The sequence below is a fragment of the Suncus etruscus genome, chromosome 6, assembly GCF_024139225.1.
Source record: "Suncus etruscus isolate mSunEtr1 chromosome 6, mSunEtr1.pri.cur, whole genome shotgun sequence".
Classification (NCBI taxonomy): Eukaryota; Metazoa; Chordata; class Mammalia; order Eulipotyphla; family Soricidae; genus Suncus; species Suncus etruscus.
Window position 1 is genome coordinate 57792171 of NC_064853.1, and position 21881 is coordinate 57814051.

At 39.2% G+C, this 21881-nt stretch overlaps 1 protein-coding gene across 1 annotated transcript in view; it reads left to right on the forward strand.

Moving 5' to 3' along the window:
• The window catches only part of SLC7A14 (solute carrier family 7 member 14), a 60817-nt gene that overhangs the window by 3748 nt on the left and 35188 nt on the right, over nucleotides 1-21881 (forward strand). The window contains exons 2-3 of the mRNA XM_049774447.1: nucleotides 15786-16022; nucleotides 18260-18477. Coding sequence (XP_049630404.1) covers nucleotides 15786-16022; nucleotides 18260-18477 — 455 coding nt within the window. The remainder of the gene's footprint in view (nucleotides 1-15785; nucleotides 16023-18259; nucleotides 18478-21881) is intronic.

The following is a 21881-nucleotide window of genomic DNA, read 5'->3' on the forward strand; positions in this document are numbered from 1 at the left end:
AGATTCTTTTCCAACCTCTTCTGTTGTTGTATGAGGCTGTTATGCGTCTCATCTTCCAGCTCACTGTTACTGTCCTCAGCCACTATTACTTGGCTCGTGAGGTTTCATTTTGCCTATCAAGTTTTTCAGTCCTATTATTTCTGTTTGGAGTTTTCTCATTTATATTGTCATATCCTCTTGATTATCCTTTATAGTTTGTTCAGTTCATTCCATGTTTCTTTGAGTTCTATGAGGGTCCTCCATGTTTCTTCTCTAAAGTCCTTATTTGAGAGGCTAAATAGATGGTCAGCACTTTTCAGGTCATCAGAGCTGCCATCTCCAGTCGTTATGCATGGTGGAGGCCTGCATTGTTTCCCTATTGTCATTACTTCTAGTGTGATATTTTCTATGTGCTGTGCTGGAGTTCATTGACTAGGAGATGTGCCTAGTTGCCTTTTTCTTTTGTATATTTTAACAATCATTATTCTGAAACTCAGACATCTCACCACTTCTCACTCCTGTCATGTTTTAATGACTTTTTTTAAGTTTCTACTTCAATTGAAGACTCCCTTATGGGAATGTGGATGCTTCTAAAGCATAAATAATAAATAATGGTTAGGGAAAAGCACAGAGTGGTAAGTAATAAATATGATGTCAATGGAATTTGATGAAACAAAAATTGGCACAGTGTCCTCCATGCATCAGGAAACCAAGTTAGATAATTGGGATAACCACAAAGCACTTCTTGGAACAACATTTTGAAGGATTGATATTCCATAGTCTCCCCTTGAGAATCTTAAAATTTGAGTATGTGTTTATCCAAATGAGGCACCAGAATTTACTTGCTTACAATTTATAAAATGCCTCTCCTTCTTCATTCTTCCTTTCACTTGAGTCATAATCTGCAGTATCTTCACAGAACTTGGAGGATAGGTCAATGGCAACATTAAAAAGAATAAAAATTGGGGCCGGCGAGGTGGCGCTAGAGGTAAGGTGTCTGCCTTGCAAGCACTAGCCAAGGAAGGACCATGGTTCAATCCCCCAGCGTCCCATATGGTCCCCCCAAGCCAGGGGCAATTTATGAGCGCTTAGCCAGGAGTAACCCCTGAGCATCAAATAGTGTGGCCCGAAAAACCAAAAAAAAAATAAAAAATAAAAAATAAAAATTATATATTCCTACTATTTAACTATATTTCAAAAGTATGAGGCTTTGCTGAGTTTGGAACAACACTTATACTGGCAGTAAATATCATGTTCTTGAATGTTTCAGATTGAATAACTAAGATAAAAGTTTAGTACAGTAATGCATACTCTGACAAGAAAGTTTACACTAATATATATAACCAGATTCAATAGTCTTCACATGTGCACAATACAACCAAAGAGAACTCTATTCTATATCAAACATCTTTTATTGTTTTTAAGGCTTTTTTTTTATTTTGATGAGGAAAATATTTCTAGGCTGAGTTTATCTCCTGTCATGGTTCATATCCCTGTTGATTTTTAAAGTATCCTCCTTTCCTAAATTTATTCTCTAATATGTATGAATAAATTAATAAATGAGGTTCCTGCAAGATAGGGATTTTTTTCTCATGAGTGAAAATAAATTATTCACATGCATGAATTTGGTGGATACTTGAAATTCCATTAGTCTGATTGCAATCATATTCAAACTCATTTTGCAAAGAAATTATGGAAGGTGCTAGACTGCTACCATAAGTTTTATTGATCTAAAAGGGTTAGCATATAGAATGAAAAAGCAATCAAAGACAACTGACAAACTATATCAATAATAGTAGTAATAATAGTAATTATAGCAACAACATCTATCACTTAGTAATCACTTGCTGTGTAATTAAAGAGTTGTAAGAACTTAATACATTATCTTACTTAATCCCCTAACAACTCTGTGTGATAAGCATTATTATTATCCTAATGTCACATATGAGAAAACAGAGGCTTCTAAATATTTTGATAACTTGCTTAATTAAGGACCAATTCAGTTCAAGAGATGACAAAGCAAGGAGTATAGTATAGTGAAATAATTTGTCTCTGGGGTTCTCTATTTTATATGCAACAGCACAGCAATACCTCAGCGTTATCGGAGTCAGAGCCAGCAGTGCTGGGATTGGGGGTGAGAGAGAGTGTAGTGCAGTATCATGGGTCAAATTTAGGGATACACACATCCTAGCCATGTACTCTTACTCTGTGAACTATTTCTCCAAGACCCAGAGTCCATTTCCTCATTATTTCACAATTCTGTTGGATTGGGTTCAGTTACATACAATTGAAAAGAGAAAAGAGAAAAATAAGAGAGCATTTCTCTTTTCTCATATGTAAAAGAAACCTAAAGGGAGACTGCTGTTATGATTCTATATTTTGGGAACCAGGCATCCTTGACCTTTCTGTGCTACCATCTTGGCTTCCAAGCCTCAAGATGACTTCAAGATTCAAGATGGCCACTGAAGCTCTAATGAGCACATCTGAGCTCCAGCAGGCAGGAAGAACATAAATTGAAGATTGATTATTTCTAACATTTATCTCCCCTTTAAAAAAGTTTCTTCTTGGAACCAATGAGTGGCTCATTGATAGAGCCCCTTTTTTGCAATCCTGAAGCCATGAGTTCAATCCCATGCACAGTGTGAGCCAATAAGCACTGCCACTGGTGGTCCCTCACTCCATAGAAAAGTGTACAATCTGCAGAACACTGCAACATAAAGTTTTCAAGGACCACAACTGAAAACAAAAAGTATGCAAGTCTTACAGTCAAATCAGCAGCCCCCAGAGAGAAATAACCAAGTGCCCCTGCCCCCATGTAATTTCAACAACAGCAGCAATAATGACTATGGAGGTGGGAGAGAAAGACATTTAAATCATAATTTTTAAAGGTGTGTTTTTCCTAAGCCCTTTTTTACAACTTTCTTTTACAATGCTAAAAGCTGGACACTTGGACAAAGCAAGTGGGGCTGAGAAACATGGTCCTCTGACTAAGTATGCTACTAAGCCCAGTTTTACTGCAGTTCTAAGGGTGAAAAGAAAGAAGACCACATTTAGAAGAGATGCATAACCTACCACCTTCCAGTTTGCTGAGGAAAATCTGTCCTGAAATACTCTAGCAAATTGGTTATGATTCTCATTTCAACCAATTCTATGGACCCCTACCTCTCAATAAACTTATGAATTGTAAACTTACCTACTAGTCTTTCCTCTGATGAATCTCTGAGTCTTTGGAATCTGTCTCCACTAGGCCTTTCACATATGTTGGCCTCTCTGTCTTTTTATCTAACAGATACTAGTCAATTCCTCTTGTCAGCAAGGCACAGTTGTACAAGCATTGAGTAAGAAAGTTGAGGGAGTTAAGCGGGTGTGATAGTGCAGAAAGGGTGGTGCTTTCCTTGCACACAGCCAACCAGGGTTTGATCCCCAGCACCCCAAACATTGCTAGGGCTAAATTAACCCCTGAGCATCTCTGGATGTGCCTCTCCAAAAAAATTTTAGGTCAGATCAAACACCCAGTTATCCCAAATAGATTTAACTCTGGATTGAAAGACTATGATCTTCTTGGAATTAGGCAGGTAGATCTTCACTCCCCAACAGTTCCATGCTAGGCCTCTTCCACCATGTAAATGATACCAGCTCCACAGCATCTGGTACACAAGGCCACTTATGTGACTACACATACCAAATTTCACAGTACTTATAGACCAGAAGGAGCACAGCAGATCTTATGGAAAAGTTACATAGATACCCACCAAGCTCAATGAGCAAAAATAATAACACAGAGAGCTCAACCAGCACCACATCTCTAAATCCTCAATGGTGTTAGTAATACCATTGTGAGATATAACAATGATCACAAATTTCTATTTTTGATAATCCCATTTGTCATACTGTTGTAACAAGCAATTTAAGTAAATTCATTTGTGTCTGCTAAGGGGGTAGGTTTGGGGAAGGAGGAAGAGATGTAGCAGGGGAGAAACTGGAAATATTGCTGAAGGGAAGGTCACTCTGGTGATGGATGGATATTGGAACTTTGAATGCCTAAAAAACTATATTATGAACAACTTTGTAAATAACTGAGCTTTAATTAAAAAATTTTTTAAGAAAATTTAGTCCAGATAACATGGAGGTAGAGCATTTGCCTTATATGCAGAAGGGTGGTGGTTCAAATTCCGGCATCCCATATGTTCCCTGAACCTTCCAGGAGTAATTTCTGAGTGTAGAGCCGGGAGTAACCCCTGAGCGCTGCTGGGTGTGACCCAAAAACTAAAAAAAAAAAAAGGAAAAAAAGAAAAAAGAAAATTTAGGCCAAGAGTAAGTGACATAAGGAAGGCCACCCCCAGAAGTAAACAAGCACACAGTTTGATACAGAACTCTTACATTTTCTCTGTATTTCCAAAATGTTACCAACACCAATCCCCATTTTTTTCTAGGCTCCAATCTAAAACCTTTGCTCCTGCTTTTCCAGAGAAGCTGACTTATTCCTATCTCCAACAAGGTCATTCCATAGATTCTACAGTGGTTGTGTTTTCTCAATCTTCTAGATGGTTATCAAAGTTATTCACTAAATTTTAGGGATATTGCACAGCAGCCATGGATTAGGGGTGTATGATATGTATGTATAGAACCATGGTCAATTATCAGCACCACATGATCCCCTGCTATGTTGAATAAAGCCCTGAAAGTCCCTGAACATCCCAGAAGACTTCCCACCATTTCTGACTCAAAACAGCACCATATTGTCAAGTCAAAGCAGTGAACTTTACAGTTTATGGTCCTCAAACTATGGCCCGTGGGCCACATATTGTATATGTATTTGTTTTGTTTCTTCATTGCAAAATAAGATATATGCAGTGTGCAAAAGAATTTATTCATAAGTTTTGTTTTTACTATAGTCAGACCCTCCAATGGTCTGAAGGACAGTGAACTGGCCCCCTGTTTAAAAAGTTTGAGGACCCCTGGAAGTGTCATAGAGAGGGACCTCTCCAGTACTACTGAGCCAATCAGGCCAGTGGTTCAATGTAAGGACCCAAGGATGTGGTACTGCTCAGAGATGTTCAGAGGGGTCTTCAGGGATGTTCAGGGAATCATTCAATTCAGGACATCAAACTGCCTTACATCCCACACTAACTTTAAATGACTAAATGTTTTTTGTTTGGGGCCCATATTAAGCTATGCTCTAGATTTACTTCTGGCTCTGTACTCAGGGATCACTTCTGGTGGAGACTGGGGGGAATCATATGGCCACTGAATATGAAACCTAAGTCTGTTGTTTGCAAAATAAGAGCTCTACCCACTGTAACTATTGCTCTGACACTTAAAAAATTAAGATAATTAATATAATAATTAAAGGCTTTCTTGGAGGAGAGATTTAGGACAAAAACCAGTAAAGTTATATACCTCTCTATAGACTTCAAGTTCAGTAGCCATACTGTACCTATACTTTAATCACACTGTAAGAGGTTGGAGGGGAAGAAACTTACTCTGTGTGTAGTGTATTGAACAAGCAAGAGTTTGTGTGCCTTTAATCTGGAAGATGAAGGCTGGAAGAAAGCTTAAGCTAAAAAGAATTTAGGTGTGGGTATATAAAGGAGCATACAGAAGGATAAGTTATTTTTAGTCAAGAAAAGGACACATAATATGTGAAATTCTCCTTGAAATGATGTCATAAGAATATTTGGGTTTGCAGTACAGTCTGGAATTGAAAGCAGAAACTCAAGTAAATTAAATTACCACCAAATACTATGAGGGATGTTAAATTAATGTCTATGCAGAACATGGTATCCTGTGTTCTCAGGTAGCACTTCCCTTCCATCCTTGCCCACCAAGCAGAGGGGGTATTGACTTTAGTTCTGCCAGGATTAAAGTTACTCCCTGAAAGCTAGACAGATACTGAATGACAACACCAGAACTGGAAAATTTCTAACCCCAGACTCTTCCATTTTGAAGTCTTTGTAATCCAACCATCTTGTTATTGTTGTTGTTGTTGTTGTTGTTTTGGAACCACATCCACCCAGAGGTACTCAGAGGTTAATTCTGGCTCTGTTCTCAGAAATCACTCTTGGCAGGTTCAGGGAACCATGTGAGATGCCAAAGATTGAACCCAGGTTGGCCATTTGCAAGGCAAATGCAAACCCTACCCAAGCCCCTGAATACCAACCATCTTTAACATTAGATATAAACTACTTAATAGATGTGAATATCAAAAATATAGTAATATGCCATACAACAAGCTGTCCTTTCCTTAGCACTCTAAGTTTAGCACTAAGGTTATTCATACACATTTACTCTTTAGCAGCTTCTGTCATCCTGTAAGTCCATGGTAACAAAATACCATGGAAGCAGAACTCCATTTAGCAGATTCCTCTTCCTTCAGTTAGGCCCCCAGCTTTCTCCTTAAGCTTTCAAAGTTTGAGTAAAGTAATCCTCTCAGAGTTAATTTTCATTATCATCAAAGATAAAATTCATTTGAATAAACTGAAGTTTTTTTTTGTTTTGTTTTTTTAGAACAACACAGTATCCTCTCTCAAATGAAAGTCAGATTAGAGAGGTAAATACCAGGAAGGTTGATCCTTTTGCCATCTCTTTCTCCATGATCAAAGATCACTGATCTGAGGCCAGATCAGGTTGAAAGTATAGCAGGTAGTAATCTTGCACATGATTAACATGGGATCAGCCTAGAGCATTGCATATGATCCCTTAAGTCTGCCGGGAGTAATTCTTGAGAGCAGAGTCAGGAGTCACACCTGTGTATTGCCAGGTGTAGCCCAAAAACAAACAAACAAAAAAGACCACTGATCAAGTCCATAAACTTACTCTTAATTACATGCGTGTGTGCGCGCGCACGCACACACACATGAGAACTGGTTTTAACTACACTGCACTTCTTCACTTTGTATTGAATAAGAGAACACTTCTCTATATCAAAACTTCTGGGGCCGGGAAGGTGGCGCCAGAGGTAAGGTGTCTGCCTTACAAGTGCTAGCCAAGGAACGGACTGCGGTTCGATCCCCCGGCGTCCCATATGGTCCCCCCAAGCCAGGGGCGATTTCTGAGCACATAGCCAGGAGTAACCCCTGAGCGTCAAACGGGTGTGGCCCAAAAACCAAAAAAAAAAAAACAAAAAACAAAAAACAAAAAAAAACTTCTAAAGCCCAGGTCATGAACAGTTCGTCTAAGCTCAGCGCCCTCATGTCACCTGTCAGCCATGAGCAGGGTATTGTGAAGTGCACACAACTCTTCTATGTGGGGTTGGATTGACAAGCCTGTGGGAAGGATGTCAATTACCAGTTCACAGAAGGTGAGCACATTTCACAGACAACTACAAGTATCTCTAATTATTGATTGTGAAATAAGTTTCTTCCCGCAAACTCGGGAGACCCTGAGCTTCTTTTATGTCTTCTTGGAAGAGCAACAGGGTAACCCAAGAGCTCTGGCATGGCAAAGAAAAATCAGCTACCTCATCTGGGCTTAGTATGGCAGAGATAGCACAGGACACAGAGAGGAACACTGACAAAAAGGATTTGGCATCCATAAAATGGAAAAAGGCAGATGACTCTCATGAGCTCAGCTAGGAAGATTAAGGTCTGGGTCAGAAATTAGGCCACCTGCATTTCATTTCCAGCTCTGTTCCTCGGCAGCTGAGCATCTCTGAACAATGCTCATTCACATCTCTTCAATAAGCTTCTTCCTTTGAAAAATTAAATTTGGTTTAGATTGCCCATATGAGTTAAAGTAAATAACAACCCAGGGAATTAAGTAATTGCCAAGAAAAGTCCAAGTTGCAACATACATATGTTGCCCCATTTGTTGGGTCCCATTTACTCCTTTGTTGATTGTTTGATTATCCGCAAAGAGCTCCCAGAATGAGAAATTGATTCCCATCCCCTTGTCCCTTTTGGAGGGAGATCTTGGTAATACTTATCCGCAGCAAATAATCCACACAGACAAGAGGGTTAAGGGGTAAAAGGTTGGGCGAAGAGAGTCCTTTGTCAACTTGCTGCAAGCTCCAAACACACCAAGAGCCAGCCAGCAAACTCTGGCAAAAGACCCTGAACACCTCGCTCCCAAACTATTTATTCAGCTCTCAACAGCGCCCCCACCTGGAAGGTCAAGGTGGGACAATAGGCAAAGAATAATCTTATGGAAATATTTTCATATACAACACACACACACACACACACACTATAGCAACCCTTCTTTCAAGAAGTCAACAACATATCCAAGGATTCATTGTCCTGGTCACTTGAGAGTCTTGAAACATTAAGAAAAACCATCAATTCTTCACTTAGGAACTGTCCAAATAGAAGCTACCATATGAAGCATGTAGATTAGGATGACAGAAACAGTAACTTCTGAATCCTTATCAGCTAACCACAGAAGATAGTGGACACTGTACTATTCACTAAGCACACCTCCTTCTTTATATAACAAAAGGTAACAACACTTACTCCTGAAAATGAAAATATACTTGTGTTCACAAAAGGATAAACTCTGAACCTAAGTAATAGTACATCATACAGCATTTGCCTTGCCTGAAGCCAACCCAGGTTTGTTCCCTGGCACCTCATATGGTCCTCAGAGCCTGCCAGGAGTGATCACTGGGTGCAGAGACAGGAGTAAACCCTGATCAAATTGGATGTAAACAAAATAAAATAAAGACACAGTCTTATAGAAGGAGGTGGGTATCTATAATAGAGGAAAGAGGAAAACTAGAAGTAGCAGCTGAAATTCTTATCCCCATACCCAAAATATTCTCTCCAGCCAACTCATAAATCCCTTGTCTCAATTTGGAAAATGTCCAGATGATGAATGGCTCCTCTCTATGGTATATTTCAATCTCTGGAAGGTCTTCATTACAGGCATATCCAGGCTCATAAAAGATTAGCTTTCTCTACTCTCCATGTCATCTGTTGAGAATTCAACCATTTCTTAGGGAACCACAGGCACTACAGCTGCTCATCAGAGAGACAATAGCAAGGATTCCTGAATCTTCTTGAAACAGCCACCTTCAACCCTATCACTTCAATCTTCAGGGCACAGAAGTGGCCCATTCCCTCGCAGAAGCGTCTTCAGCTTGTCATCTGCCTATAAAGTGTGGCAATGCCTAAAAGTAATGAACTAAAAAGAGTTGAAAGCAAGATGTTCTGGTGTCACTTCAAACTCTTGCCCACCTCTCTTGTTTATATTCAGACTTCTTGGTTCTGTCCATTGGAACAGGACCGTGAGCCTCAGAAAAGAAGACAGAGAAGAAAATGAAAATTTCCTCTTCATCATCACCATTTCTAATTGGATTTGTGAACAATGACAGATGCTTCTATATTCAAGTTTTAACACTGTAGAAGAAACTATTCCAAGTTCGCCTTTAGAGAAGTAAGCTCCTGAAGATTCTGTCTAGACTGGGACATGGTTTATGACAGCTCTGCCAATGCTGAGGCTCTAAAACTACCAGCCAGCAGTCCTTGCAGCTAATCTGTGTTACCCCATCTCTGAGGCAAAAACCCCTGAATATACTTTCTGAAGGCAACTGCTGAGGAGAGCTCTGAGCTCTCTTTCCATCTAGCACATACTATAGCAGGAGTATGTATATAAATATACATATAACATGTGTATATGTTATATAACATATAACATAACTGCATATATATTCCTATAGTAGGAGCAGAACCACTGCATGCCAGAAAACACCCTTCTAGAAAAGCCTGTACTGTGGGATTTACCTTTGCAGTTTTCCAGGAGTAGAAGGCAAAGAGTGACTTACTAGAAGCTAAAGTTGGGAACTTTTTTAGCTGCTTTCATTTGGTAAGCACATTTTGTATGCCTGGCACTAGACAAGATGACCAGTGTGTGTCATTACATTTAATTGTCACAATTACCTCTCTGGGTTGCTCTTTTAAACAAGAAAGGGTCCCAATGTCAGTTTCTACATTGCCTCACAGATCATCAAGCAAGGAGTCAGGTACCAGGGTTTCATACTGGTGGGAGCCAAAATGTCCCAGAGCCTTTTCCTTTCCCTTTGGTAACATCTCTTACCATAGAGGCTACTTTTGAGGGAAGCTGAAGGCAGCTACATGAGCATCGTAGGTGTGGAGGAAGGATAAGTTCTACTCCACTTGCCACACTCAGCAATGTGGGAGGAGTCAGCCATCTGGGCCAGAAATGGGGCTCAGGAAACTGCCCCAACTGTGGATTCTTTTACTGGAGGCCAGCACAAGAACAAAGCACTCATGGCTAATTTCATCACCACTTGTTAAAACAATAAAGTAAAATAACTGATATTCAGGGTCATCCTTAACAAGAGTATGACCAGACACTGTAAGAGACAACTTACTTCATCATGTTGGGGCAACTGTGCCTCCATTAACCTCTAAAATCTTTCCATAGATTTGTGCTAAAATTGGGAGTCTGGTGAGTTCTCTGTTCCCTTCCAAATTTAATTGGAGCCCTGTTAGGTTCTGTAACTAATTTTCACACACACACACACACACACACATACACACACACACACACACACACACACACACACACACACACACACACACACACACACACCCTGATTGAAGATGCCACCCAGCCACTTACTATACACCTGAGGTCTCTTTGGCATAAAAATTGTAAGTCTTGGGCCGGGCGGTGGCGCTAAAGGTAAGGTGCCTGCCTTACCTGCGCTACCCTAGGACGGACCACGGTTCGATCCCCCGGCGTCCCATATGGTCCCCCAAGCCAGGAGCGACTTCTGAGCGCATAGCCAGGAGTAACTCCTGAGCATCACCGGGTGTGGCCCAAAAACCAAAAAAAAAAAAAAAAAATGTAAGTCTTTGCTTAGACACAAATAAATGGAGGCATACATAGACAAATAGTTTTACTTCCAGTTAGAGCTGTAAAAAAAAATGCCTGAGCTCTGCTGATAGGTGATAGGATGGCCAAGGCTGCTCATGTAGACAAGCGAATAGCATCTGAAAGTACAGGAGGCTGAGCCATTGGAATACTCTCTGAAATGAGAAACCCACAGCAAATTTAGAGCAGTAGGAGAGGTCCGTCAGGTGGTGTCCTGCCACAAATGACAGGGGGCTTGAAGAGATATTTCTTATACTCTGACAACTTTCTTCTACCCAAGACAGCAATGATAGAGACACTTCAGTGCCCAACATCTGGAATTTATTATTGCAGAGAATGCAAGTGTTTCCAAGAAAATTCACACTCTATTTCTCTCTAAAGTCTTGTGATTTCTTCTTATATAGTCCACTCCCAATCTATGCCAAAACATCACTAGAAATCCTAGCAAGAGAGATGGTTGGGATTTATAAGCAGGACAAAGATGTTTAAGGAAATCAAGTAGGAGCCAGAAAGATGGTACAGTGGGTAAGGCATTTATGTTGCACTCATCAGACCCGAGTTCAATCCCTGACATTGCAGATGGTCCAGTGAGCTGGCCAGAAGTAATTTCTGATCACAGAGCCAGGTCTAACCCCTGAGCATGCCACCAGATATGGCCCAAAAACTTATTTCTACAAGTAATGCCTTCGCATATGTTTAAATAAATCTCTTTGTAAAATGTACGTACTATTTAACATTATTGTTCCACTGCTTCATGCAGTTAGTGACCATAACTATTTACCATAACAATTCTCTGCTCTCCGGCCGGAGAGATAGCATAGTGGTAGGTTATTTGCCTTGCAAGTGGCCAACCCAGGACCAACAGTGGTTCAGATCCCGACATCCCGTATGATCCCCCATGCCTGCCAGGAGCGATTTCTGAGCAGAGAGCCTGGAGTAACCCCTGAGCACCACCAGGTGTGGCCCAAAAACTAAAATAAAACAAAACAAAAAAATAAATAAATAAAATTATCTGCTCTCTACAACGTTCTGTTATTTCATTCTATCTTAAAAAAATTATCTTATAAAAATTATTATGCAAAGTGAAAAATGCTCTTTTAACAAGTTCTTTTTACATTATAGCATTCTTTGGTGGAATCTAAAAGTAAATGCACTTAAATGGAAAAAAGCTTCTCCACCTTTTGCCAGCTTCCTACTCCCAGTTATCCTACTCTTCTTTACATCTTCCCAGGATGGAGTGTTTTGCCTCCGTGATACTAGGATGCTAGTAGCATGATTAGGCTGTAAATGAAATGACATTAAAAGGAGAGTGCTGAAGAGATATCTCAACAGAAAGGATTTATATGCTAGAAGGTCAGGTTCAATCCCTGGCACCACAACGTCCCCTGAGCACAGCAATAAACATCTTTCTAGCATGAAGCTGAAAGTAGCCCTTGAATACAGCTAGGCATGGCCCCCCCACAAAAAAATGGTTAAAAATTAAGAGAATAAAAATTTAATTATGACCTTCACTGTAGGATAGTACAGTCTTAGGCATCCTTAGGGTCATTGTACTGTACACTGTATATTGTTTCTCTAAAAGTATTTTACCTATGCGACATTTAATAGCTTGTTACCCCAGAGTTTTCTGAATTGAAAAAAAGTTCAAATCTAAGCTTCATCATATTTCTCTCTCTCTTTCTCTCTCTTTCTGTTTATTTTGTAAGGTCATGGATCAAACTCAGATCCTCACATGTGCCAGGCAAGTCCTGTACTGCTTATCTATGTCCCCACCCCAATCACCATATTTCTCTGAGCCTCAAATCACTCTCATCATCTAAGAGACACATTGAGAGGCTTGATAGCAAATATTGGCATCTCTTGGCATCTTGTCCTAGGGCCTTTTCCTCTGATAAAGGCTTGAGCTTTCACAAGACTTAATTTATTCAATTAACTTAGGCAAATAAATTTTGATGTTGGTTTGTATATTTTTATATTTAACGTGGTATATCAAATATCAAGGAAGGAATGGTTGGTTGACCAAATGCCACTGGCTCTCCAAATTAAATTTGTAACCAAATCCATGACTGTTTAAAAGTATTAATAGAAAAAATCAATTTATCATAGGTCTTACACATTATCAAAAGAATTTTTTGGGGGGTTTTGGGCCACACCCGGCGGTGCTCAGGGGTTACTCCTGGCTGTCTGCTCAGAAATAGCTCCTGGCAGGCACGGGGGACCATATGGGACACCAGGATTTGAACCAACCACCTTTGGTCCTGGATCAGCTGCTTGCAAGGCAAACACCGCTGTGCTGTCTCTCTGAGCCCACAGAGGATTTTTTATTATTTTTAATTAATATCTTTATTTAAGTTCCATGATTACAAACAGTTTGTAGTTGGGCTTCAGTTATATAAAAGAGCACCCTCTTCACCAGTGCAATATTCCCACCACCAATTTCCCCACTTCCCTCCTCCCGTCCTTCTGCCTGTATTTGAAACAGGCATTCTATTTCTCTCGCTCACTACCATTGTCATGATAGTTGTTATTTCTCTAACTGAACTCGGTCCTAGAATTTAAGATTCATTTGCTAAAGCTATGGATACTAGAACCTAGGAGGTATATTAGTTGCCTCCTAATCTCTTACTTCTACACTAAAACAACAAGCTAATCTGTGCTAACTCAATTCTACTTAGGAAGAGAAAGAAATGACCATTATTTTCCAAGTATCTAAGAAAATCCTCCAGTCTTCATATTCAGTCTTTACCCACTCCATATTTTCTTTCAGAAAGAGTTCTTCCTGCATTTCTTTGGATACTGGTTTCCTTAACTGCAGACTCACTATAACATTTAAGCATTGTGTCAAAAGCAGCAATTTAGAAAAGGAGGCAACTTGGCTGCACCAGGAAAACCCTCTGAGCAATAGGAAGAAACAACTGACAGCCTATACTCAGGAGGAAGATAGAAAATTATTTCACCAAGTGGAGGAAGAGTAAATTACATTGGAACTAAAATATCACCCAGCACCATTTAATGTAGGAGAAAATTCCTGGATAAAGAAAAAAACATAACAGTTGATGTAAAAGTAAATTACACTCAACATATTTTGCAGCAAAAGCCAGTAAAAGAGAATTCTGGTGTTTCGGAGTAGAAAAAGCCTTAAGAGAGCATCCCAGGTCAATTTCTATATTCATCAAAAAAGAAATGTGAAGGGAGGGACAAATTCAAGGTAGAGTTGGAACAACTCTCAGCTTCACTGCTCTATTGCACCTTCATTGGGTTGTCTGGATGAATAGTTGGCTCTGAGGAAGGAAATGGGATCCTGTGTCACAATTATTCATGTATTGGATCATTGCTTTAACAACTCCCTTTCAGCCTCATTAAATGGAGGGAGGAAACGCTTTCTTTATTCCCTAAAGCATGAGTTATTATTTCTAAATTGGAATGAAAGAATCTCAGGGTTGGCCCTTAACAAAGGTGCAACTGAAGGTAAATTCACTTTGAACTCTTCCAACCTCCTCCATTCCATTTCTGATGAGTTTCCTCCAAGTGGCCCATGTCTGCCCACTAATTCGGGATATCCTCCACATCCATTGTCCCAAGCACAATCTGGAACTACTACTACAATATCCATAAATTTGTCGTACTGTAATTTCTGTACTTGACCTACTTGACTACAGTTCACAGGACACTTCTGCTATAAAAGTGGATCCCAGTTATTTCTCCTTCCAGACCCCATTCACATCCTTCTCTGCTCACCTTTATCTGGTCATTGTCTGATTACATCACTTTCCCTCATATTTCACTCTCTTTAATTAATTCTTCCACAAACCCACAAACCCCAAGCCCAATAATATATGTGCCTCAAATCCTCTGTCTTTGTTCCTATACATGTCTGCACTGTTGAGCTGATACAGCATACAACATGCTCTGACTTCCTGGTGTGTCTCTGTATTCCCAGAAATTAGCACCCTGTCAAGGATATGACAAACTCTCTAAGGAGAGTCATAAAATTTTCCATGTGCTAATATTCTTGTTCATAACTAGTTCAACACTTGTTTTGATTTGTAGTTTTTGTCAACCAACTGGATCACAGTGCAGAGTTTTCATAGATTGTTCAAATCACTCTTAAATGAGAAGCACCTTCTGCAATGGGTAAAACAGAAGAGACAAATGTTATAACCAATCTAACTTTGGGGTCATTCATTGTGTGAGTCAGAGCCATATACATCCAGGTTTCTAACACTTAAAGAGTAGTTTAAAAAAAAACATACAAAAAGTGGGAAATTTTTTCAAAATAAATATTCTTAAATTGTTTCTTATATCAGTTCTGATTGTCTTGCCAGGCATTCAGGTTAAACATTTTTTAGCAGTGAAGCTGAAAGACAACAATTTTGAATTGACTCAGAAACTTTGTATATTTGTTCCAGCTCTTCCTATTACTTACTAACCATGATGGTTAACCACCAAGAGACAAGCTTACTGTATTTTCCGGCGTAGAAGACAACTTTTGAAAGGAAAAAAAGTCAACCGAAAATCGGGGGTCATTTTATACTCCGAGTATATCCCGAAAAACGTTTCCATAGTCTGGATATTGCCACTAAACGAATTTTCCAACTCGATCCTGTACCAATCACTGCAAGGCTGCTCGGATCGCCTCTCCGACTCAGCCAATCCAAGCAGGCTTTTTATGCATGCAAATTAGACAATGTTCTGGACCCGAATCTACACTGTCAAAAGCCTTCTCAGATTGGCCAGAGTCAGAGAGGAAGTCTATTACAGTATAACCTTTGAACCTTTGCTTGTTGTGATTGGCTCACTGTGGTACATACAGTTGCAGCACAGGAACGTCAGTCTTATACAGCGAATATAGGCCTAAACCTATGTTTTAACTGTAAAATTAGGGAGTTGTCTTATACGCCTGGTCGTCTTATACGCCAGAAAATACGGTATGTCCTAAGGGAACCATCACTTGTGTTTGTTCTATATAGGTGTTTGCTATGCAGAATTTGGAGTTCGTGTTCCTAAGACTACGGGGTCAGCCTATACCTACAGTTATGTGACTGTTGGGGAATTTGTGGCCTTTTTCATTGGCTGGAACCTGATCCTAGAGTACCTGATTGGCACTGCAGCTGGTGCTAGTGCTCTGAGCAGCATGTTTGATTCGCTGGCAAATCATACCATTAGCCGATGGATGGTGGACACCGTTGGAACCCTCAATGGCCTGGGTGAGATTGTCACTTCCTCTTACCCCAACATGTGAACTCACTGAAAAGGATTTTCCTTTTAGTATGCAATTGAAGAGAATTTACAAAAGTCTTATTTTTTAAGTCCTATTAATTCCTCGCCTATGGATCTACCCTGAAGAAATTGGTCTAACATTCATAAAGGTTGTCTCTGAAAAGATGTCCATTACACTTATTTATAATTATAACTTAGAGAAGCTAGGGATGTTGCTCCAGTGGTAGAGTACTTGTCTACACCATGTAAGTGTGTCCCCAACATCCCATTTCCCCTGAGCTCACTCCACACTATTCCATTCTTCAACCCCAGCACAATGGTAGTGACTACTATTTGTTTTGTTTTGGGACCACACCCAGAAGTACTCAGGGGATACTCCTGGCTCTATGATCAGAAATCACTCCAGGCAAGCTCAGGGGACATATGGGATACCAGGGATCAAACCCACGCCAGCCACTTAAAAGGCAAATGCCCTACCTGCTGGACTATTGCTCCAAACCCATGATTCCCTTTTTTTTTTTTTTTAGTTAAGCAAAGTCTATTCTATAATGAAAGAGTGGTCAACTAAATTGTGAAAGAATATTGTGTGGCTAGCAATTTAAAAAATGATGAGGAAGACTGTGGTTATAGCAGGAATTGTGGTTTTGGTTTTTTATCATCCCACAAGTGATACAAAAATTACAGACATATAAACGTAAAAACAAAAAAGAGAAAAGAACTCTAGGATTTTTTTCTGTGGAATCATCAAAAGATGTCTTAAAGTTTCATTTAAATATATTCTTTAGGGCCCTGGAGATACAGCAGTGGTTAGTGTGCATAAGCCCAATTTGTGTTTCCTATCCAGCACCACATGGCCACTAAGTTTTACCAAATGTAGCCCTGAAGATCCCTTAGTACCATTGATATGATTCTGGAGAACCCCAAACTTTCCAGGGGGGCCCTGGTTGGCTGAGAATTGACAGATCCTCAAGGGGGTCCCAGACCCTTGAGCAGATTATTAGGAGATATCCCCTTAAAGAAAATATAAAGGGCATTTTAAGCAATAGCAGGCCTCTGTGGACACTCCTCAGTGATACTTGATCAGGAAATACTAAGGCAGCAGATATCTCCCCAGCATTAACTTATTAAAAGAAACAAAATTAATTCAATCCCAGAAGAAATCAACAATAAACCATCAAAAACTCCATACAAGCACCATAAGACTTCAAATCTATTTTTCACCTCCAACTTTCCATCCAACCTTATCAAACCTGATGTTTCCAAACCTGATGCATCATCTCTGTGTAAAGCTAAACAATAGTTTAAGAAGCTCTAGGGTCTTAACCCAGAATTTTTAAACAACTAAATCTGTAGGTGAATGAAAGTTCTTTATTTTCAGCATATCTCTTTCTCTTTCTCTCTCTCTTTCTCAGAATAGGGAAAATACTACGCACATAGAAAACAGGAAAAGATCTAAGTATAACGACTATGTCCATTTACCAAACCGACTCAAAATTACGTCTGGAAAGACCCTCCCAAAAGAAGTAGTCCAATCCATTTGCATTATAGCAAAATTCTAGAGAAATAAGCCCTTGTCTAGGGCTGTCTATGAGCCGAAATTCATACATTTAACTCCAGGCTGTCAGTCCCTTCTCTACACTATAGAGGGCAGGAGACCACAGGCCAACAGACAATACCAAGTAAGCTGGGTATGTTCACAGGGCACTTTCTCCATGATCATATACACTACAAATAAATGGAAAGAACTCTCTTCTTCCAATCAATTTTTTAAATACATAGTATTTTATTTGCTAATCAAAGAAATTATATTGACTAGAATGTGAACAACACTGGGGATAAAACTATTTTTCAAATAACATGTTAGGCACATATATTATACATCTTGAAATCCCAGGACTGTCTTGACTTCAGATATCTTGCCTTAGTTCCACAGATACTGCTGCCATTGTCATGAAATTCAGCCCAATTTCTGATAAAGATGTCAAGTTATTTCTATAACAAAACTTTCCCATCTGCAAATAAACACTTGCATCAGCCTATATATATGCCTGTCACATACATGTACATACATACGTAAGCACAATGGCTCTTCTATCCATCACATGTGTATCCACAATGGCTCTTTTGTCCATCCTTCTTCACATGAAGTGCACATGGTCTGGTGAATCTGTGAGTTGGCATTTTACCTCCTAGACAATATTTTAATTCCTGGTTTCCTCTCTAGGAAAAGGTGAAGAGTCATACCCAGACCTTCTGGCTCTGGTGATTGCTGTCATCGTCACCGTCATTGTTGCTCTAGGGGTGAAGAATTCAGTGGGCTTCAACAACGTCCTCAATGTGCTAAACCTGGCAGTATGGGTGTTCATCATGATTGCGGGCCTCTTCTTCATCAATGGGAAATACTGGGCTGAGGGCCAGTTTCTGCCCCACGGCTGGTCAGGGGTGAGTTCATTGTTTGGGCGAGTATACCTAACACTTCCTCTGCCTGCCACCCTGTGACCAGTGAAAGGCATGTTTTTAAGAAAAGGCTGCTTTAACTGACTGCACAGTCCTCACAACACTCCTTTCTTTTTTTGAAAATCTGAAGTTAATTGAAAATAGTAATTATTTTTGTTTGTCTAAAAAGATATCTGTTGAAATCTCATTTTATACAAATAATAATAATAGGCTCAATGTTTCAGCCACTAATATTCAAAGTAATACTGCACCAAATACTTTACATGTTGTGTTCAATTTAATCTTCCTAATAACCTTGCAAGAAGAATATTTACATTTTTGTCTTACAGATAGAAAAACTCGCATTCAAGACAGGTTAAACAACTGTCTTTTAAGTACAGTGTGGTTGTTTCTAAAGACTCTATACAAACATAGTGGCTCTACAGAAGAGCTCTGCCAGACAAAGACTCCATAACAGACAAGGTGGCAAGGGAGGTTGGGAAGAATGAACAGGAAGGGAAGGGATCAGTATGTCTCAGGTAAAGAACTGGGGGAAAAATTGTAAATATGATTCCAATATTTGGTTCAAATTTGAGGGTCCATAGGGCTACAAAGGTGTTTAAGTAGTCCAGTGGGATGCTTGTTATAAATTTTATTTCAAAGGAGGCCATTGTTGGCAGAGAAGTCACCAATGTGGTTTGGAATTATCAAGAAAGTGGTTTGGACCTTGGGACAATTTCAGAAAGACCATATCTGGCTAATATGGCTTATACAAAAAAAAATGGAGAGGTCAGAATGGCAATATAGAAAGTAGTTCTCTGTTGCAACTGAGTTCTTTCACCAACATAACTAAATATTCATACTTTGAAGATTTATTGATCAAATTACCCAGTTTATAGTTTTTCTTTAAGTAGCATGTAAATCAGAAGCATTTACACTTTAATGGATCTTAGAAGTCACTTGTTCTTGTCCCTTCATTTAACATACAAAAAAATAAATAAACCTGATACTAAAGGCAAACCCACCAGGAATAATGGTAGAAGTAAATTCAGGATTCTACCAGTTTTGTCTTGACAGGTTTCTCTTAAATTTTCTTCCAAGATATTCAGAGACCAGAAATCTCTTTTGTAGATAACTTCTATTTATTCTGAACCATGCTGCACTGTTCAATTTAAAGAAATAATCAAGGAAGCAATTGAAGTCAAGCCGTCTAATCTTCTGCTTCTATGTAATATCCCAGAACTCAAAGCTCATCCTTCCTCGTTTAAATGAATAAATCCCCAAATTGGTTAAAGTCAGGAGAAAGGACAAGAAAACATAATTGAACCCATTTTGGATCTGCAAGTCTATTTTCTGTGAAATAAATCATTCGTTTTCTATCAAATAAGAGAATCAACAAATTATAGGAGTGACAACGAAAAGGCCTTTTTCCAAAACTCTATTGCATTTTCATCTTGCACATAAAAATATTCTCATCCTTTCCTTAGTAATGTAAGAAATCATTGGGCCATGGATTTGCTCTAAGTCTTTGACCCACAGCTAACTTCTGTCCTTTTGGCTTTTCTCATCTGTGAAGTAGCAAAACTAATTGCCTATATGCTTGCCAAAAATAATAAAATAGGGTGTTTTTATGTTCATGTTGTGTAACTACACAATAATGTGATGAGAGCAATATTGATAATGACAGGGGTAGAAAGTTACAGTTAATAGCTACTCATTCAGTGTCTGTCACGTACTCTGAATATTATTTCAGTCTGTTTTAGCCAAACATAAAGCAGGGCTGCTCTGCTTAACTAAATGATGGGAAATCTAAGACAAATAGGTAAACTTACATGAAATTGTTAGCTGAATGTTGTCCTGGCCAGAATTCCTGCTCATGTGTGATTCTAGTCTGTTGAGTAACATGTCTGATGTCACCTCCCTTAGATATGCTTTTTTATTTTAAAAAGGTAATAGTGTAATTAATCTAATATACTTTATTTTCATTTTCTTTATCACTTAAGTCTTGGGGCTGTGAGGAACATGAAGACTGCAGGTGGGAATAGAATTGGGCTGACCAGACTGAAATTGCATTGTTACTAACCTATCAAAGCAATTTAAAAACTTCTCTCAATTACTTGCTTCAGAGATCAAACCCCAGTCAGTAGTATGAAAAGCAAGCACTTTACCCACTAGACTATCTCTCTAGCCGTCTCAAAAATTCTTTTCAAAATTTTCCTAATAGTTTATCTAAACAGCATGTCCTGTTATTTGGGCCCATAGAAAGCAAGGAAAGATTTCATATCCTCTACATTTTGTTCATATCTGCTGAAGAAAATTATTTTTTTTATTTTCCTTTTGAGCTTTGTTCTGAGTCTTTGTTCTCTTTGTGGGGAGGGTTATTTTCCCTCATTCAAGGTCTTACACATTTTCTTGGCCACAACCCATAAAGTCATTTATGTATCCTTCAAAGTTTCTCTAGCTTTTGTAACAGGAAAAAAAGACCTGAATATAAGTATAACAAAATCTGTTTTCCTACACCTAATTTTTTTTGATAACTTTCTCATATATACTTTTCAGTTAATATCTATAACAATCCTGCAAAACAAGTAAAATTGTCCCCAATTTTCACAAAAGTCTCTGAAATTTAAAAAAGTTAAAAACAGAGTTATTTTTAAGTAAAATTGCTTTATTGAGGAAGATACTAATTCTTTAACTGGAAGAGGATAAAGAGTACATGCTGCAGTTCTTGGGAAACCATGTGTTGTCAGGGGTCAAACCTGGGCCTTCAGAGGCTGGAGAGGTAGTACATTAGGTAGAACTATTGCTTGCATGTATGATCTACAGGTATGATCCACAGCACCCCATCTGTCTTTTAAGCCCTGCTAGGAGATATTCCTGAGTGCAGAGCCAGAAGTCAGAAGTGAATACCACCGGGTATGACTCAAAATCAAAATCAAAACAAAAATAAGTCTTGGGCCTCCACAATGCATGACTTTCAGCTCGGTTGTGCTATTCTACCAGGGGTGGAGGATACCAAGGAGAATATGGAATTATCCAGAGATAAGAGAGAAAATTAAAGTATGAGCCTGCCCTAAAGGACACAGGCAACTTCAGGACAGAGTGCTATGGAGGAATGGAGAGACTATGCCCCCAGATGGTCTATTGGATACCCCAAAGTGGAGTGTGTTTAGATCAATGTTCTTGAGCTTTTGTTAAAATTCAGTTCCAATTCTAAATCAACCTATCTGGCTTTATTCCACTACGTCCTGGATTTAGATGCCTGGCATCAATTTTCTGTTTTGGTTTGGGGTGGGGTTTGGGGGCTTTTGTTTTTTTTACAACTTCAGCCATTTAACTCTCTTCAACTCAAACCCATTACCACAAGTAAGCTTGCTATTTGCTACCAAAAGAATTTAATAGATATATTG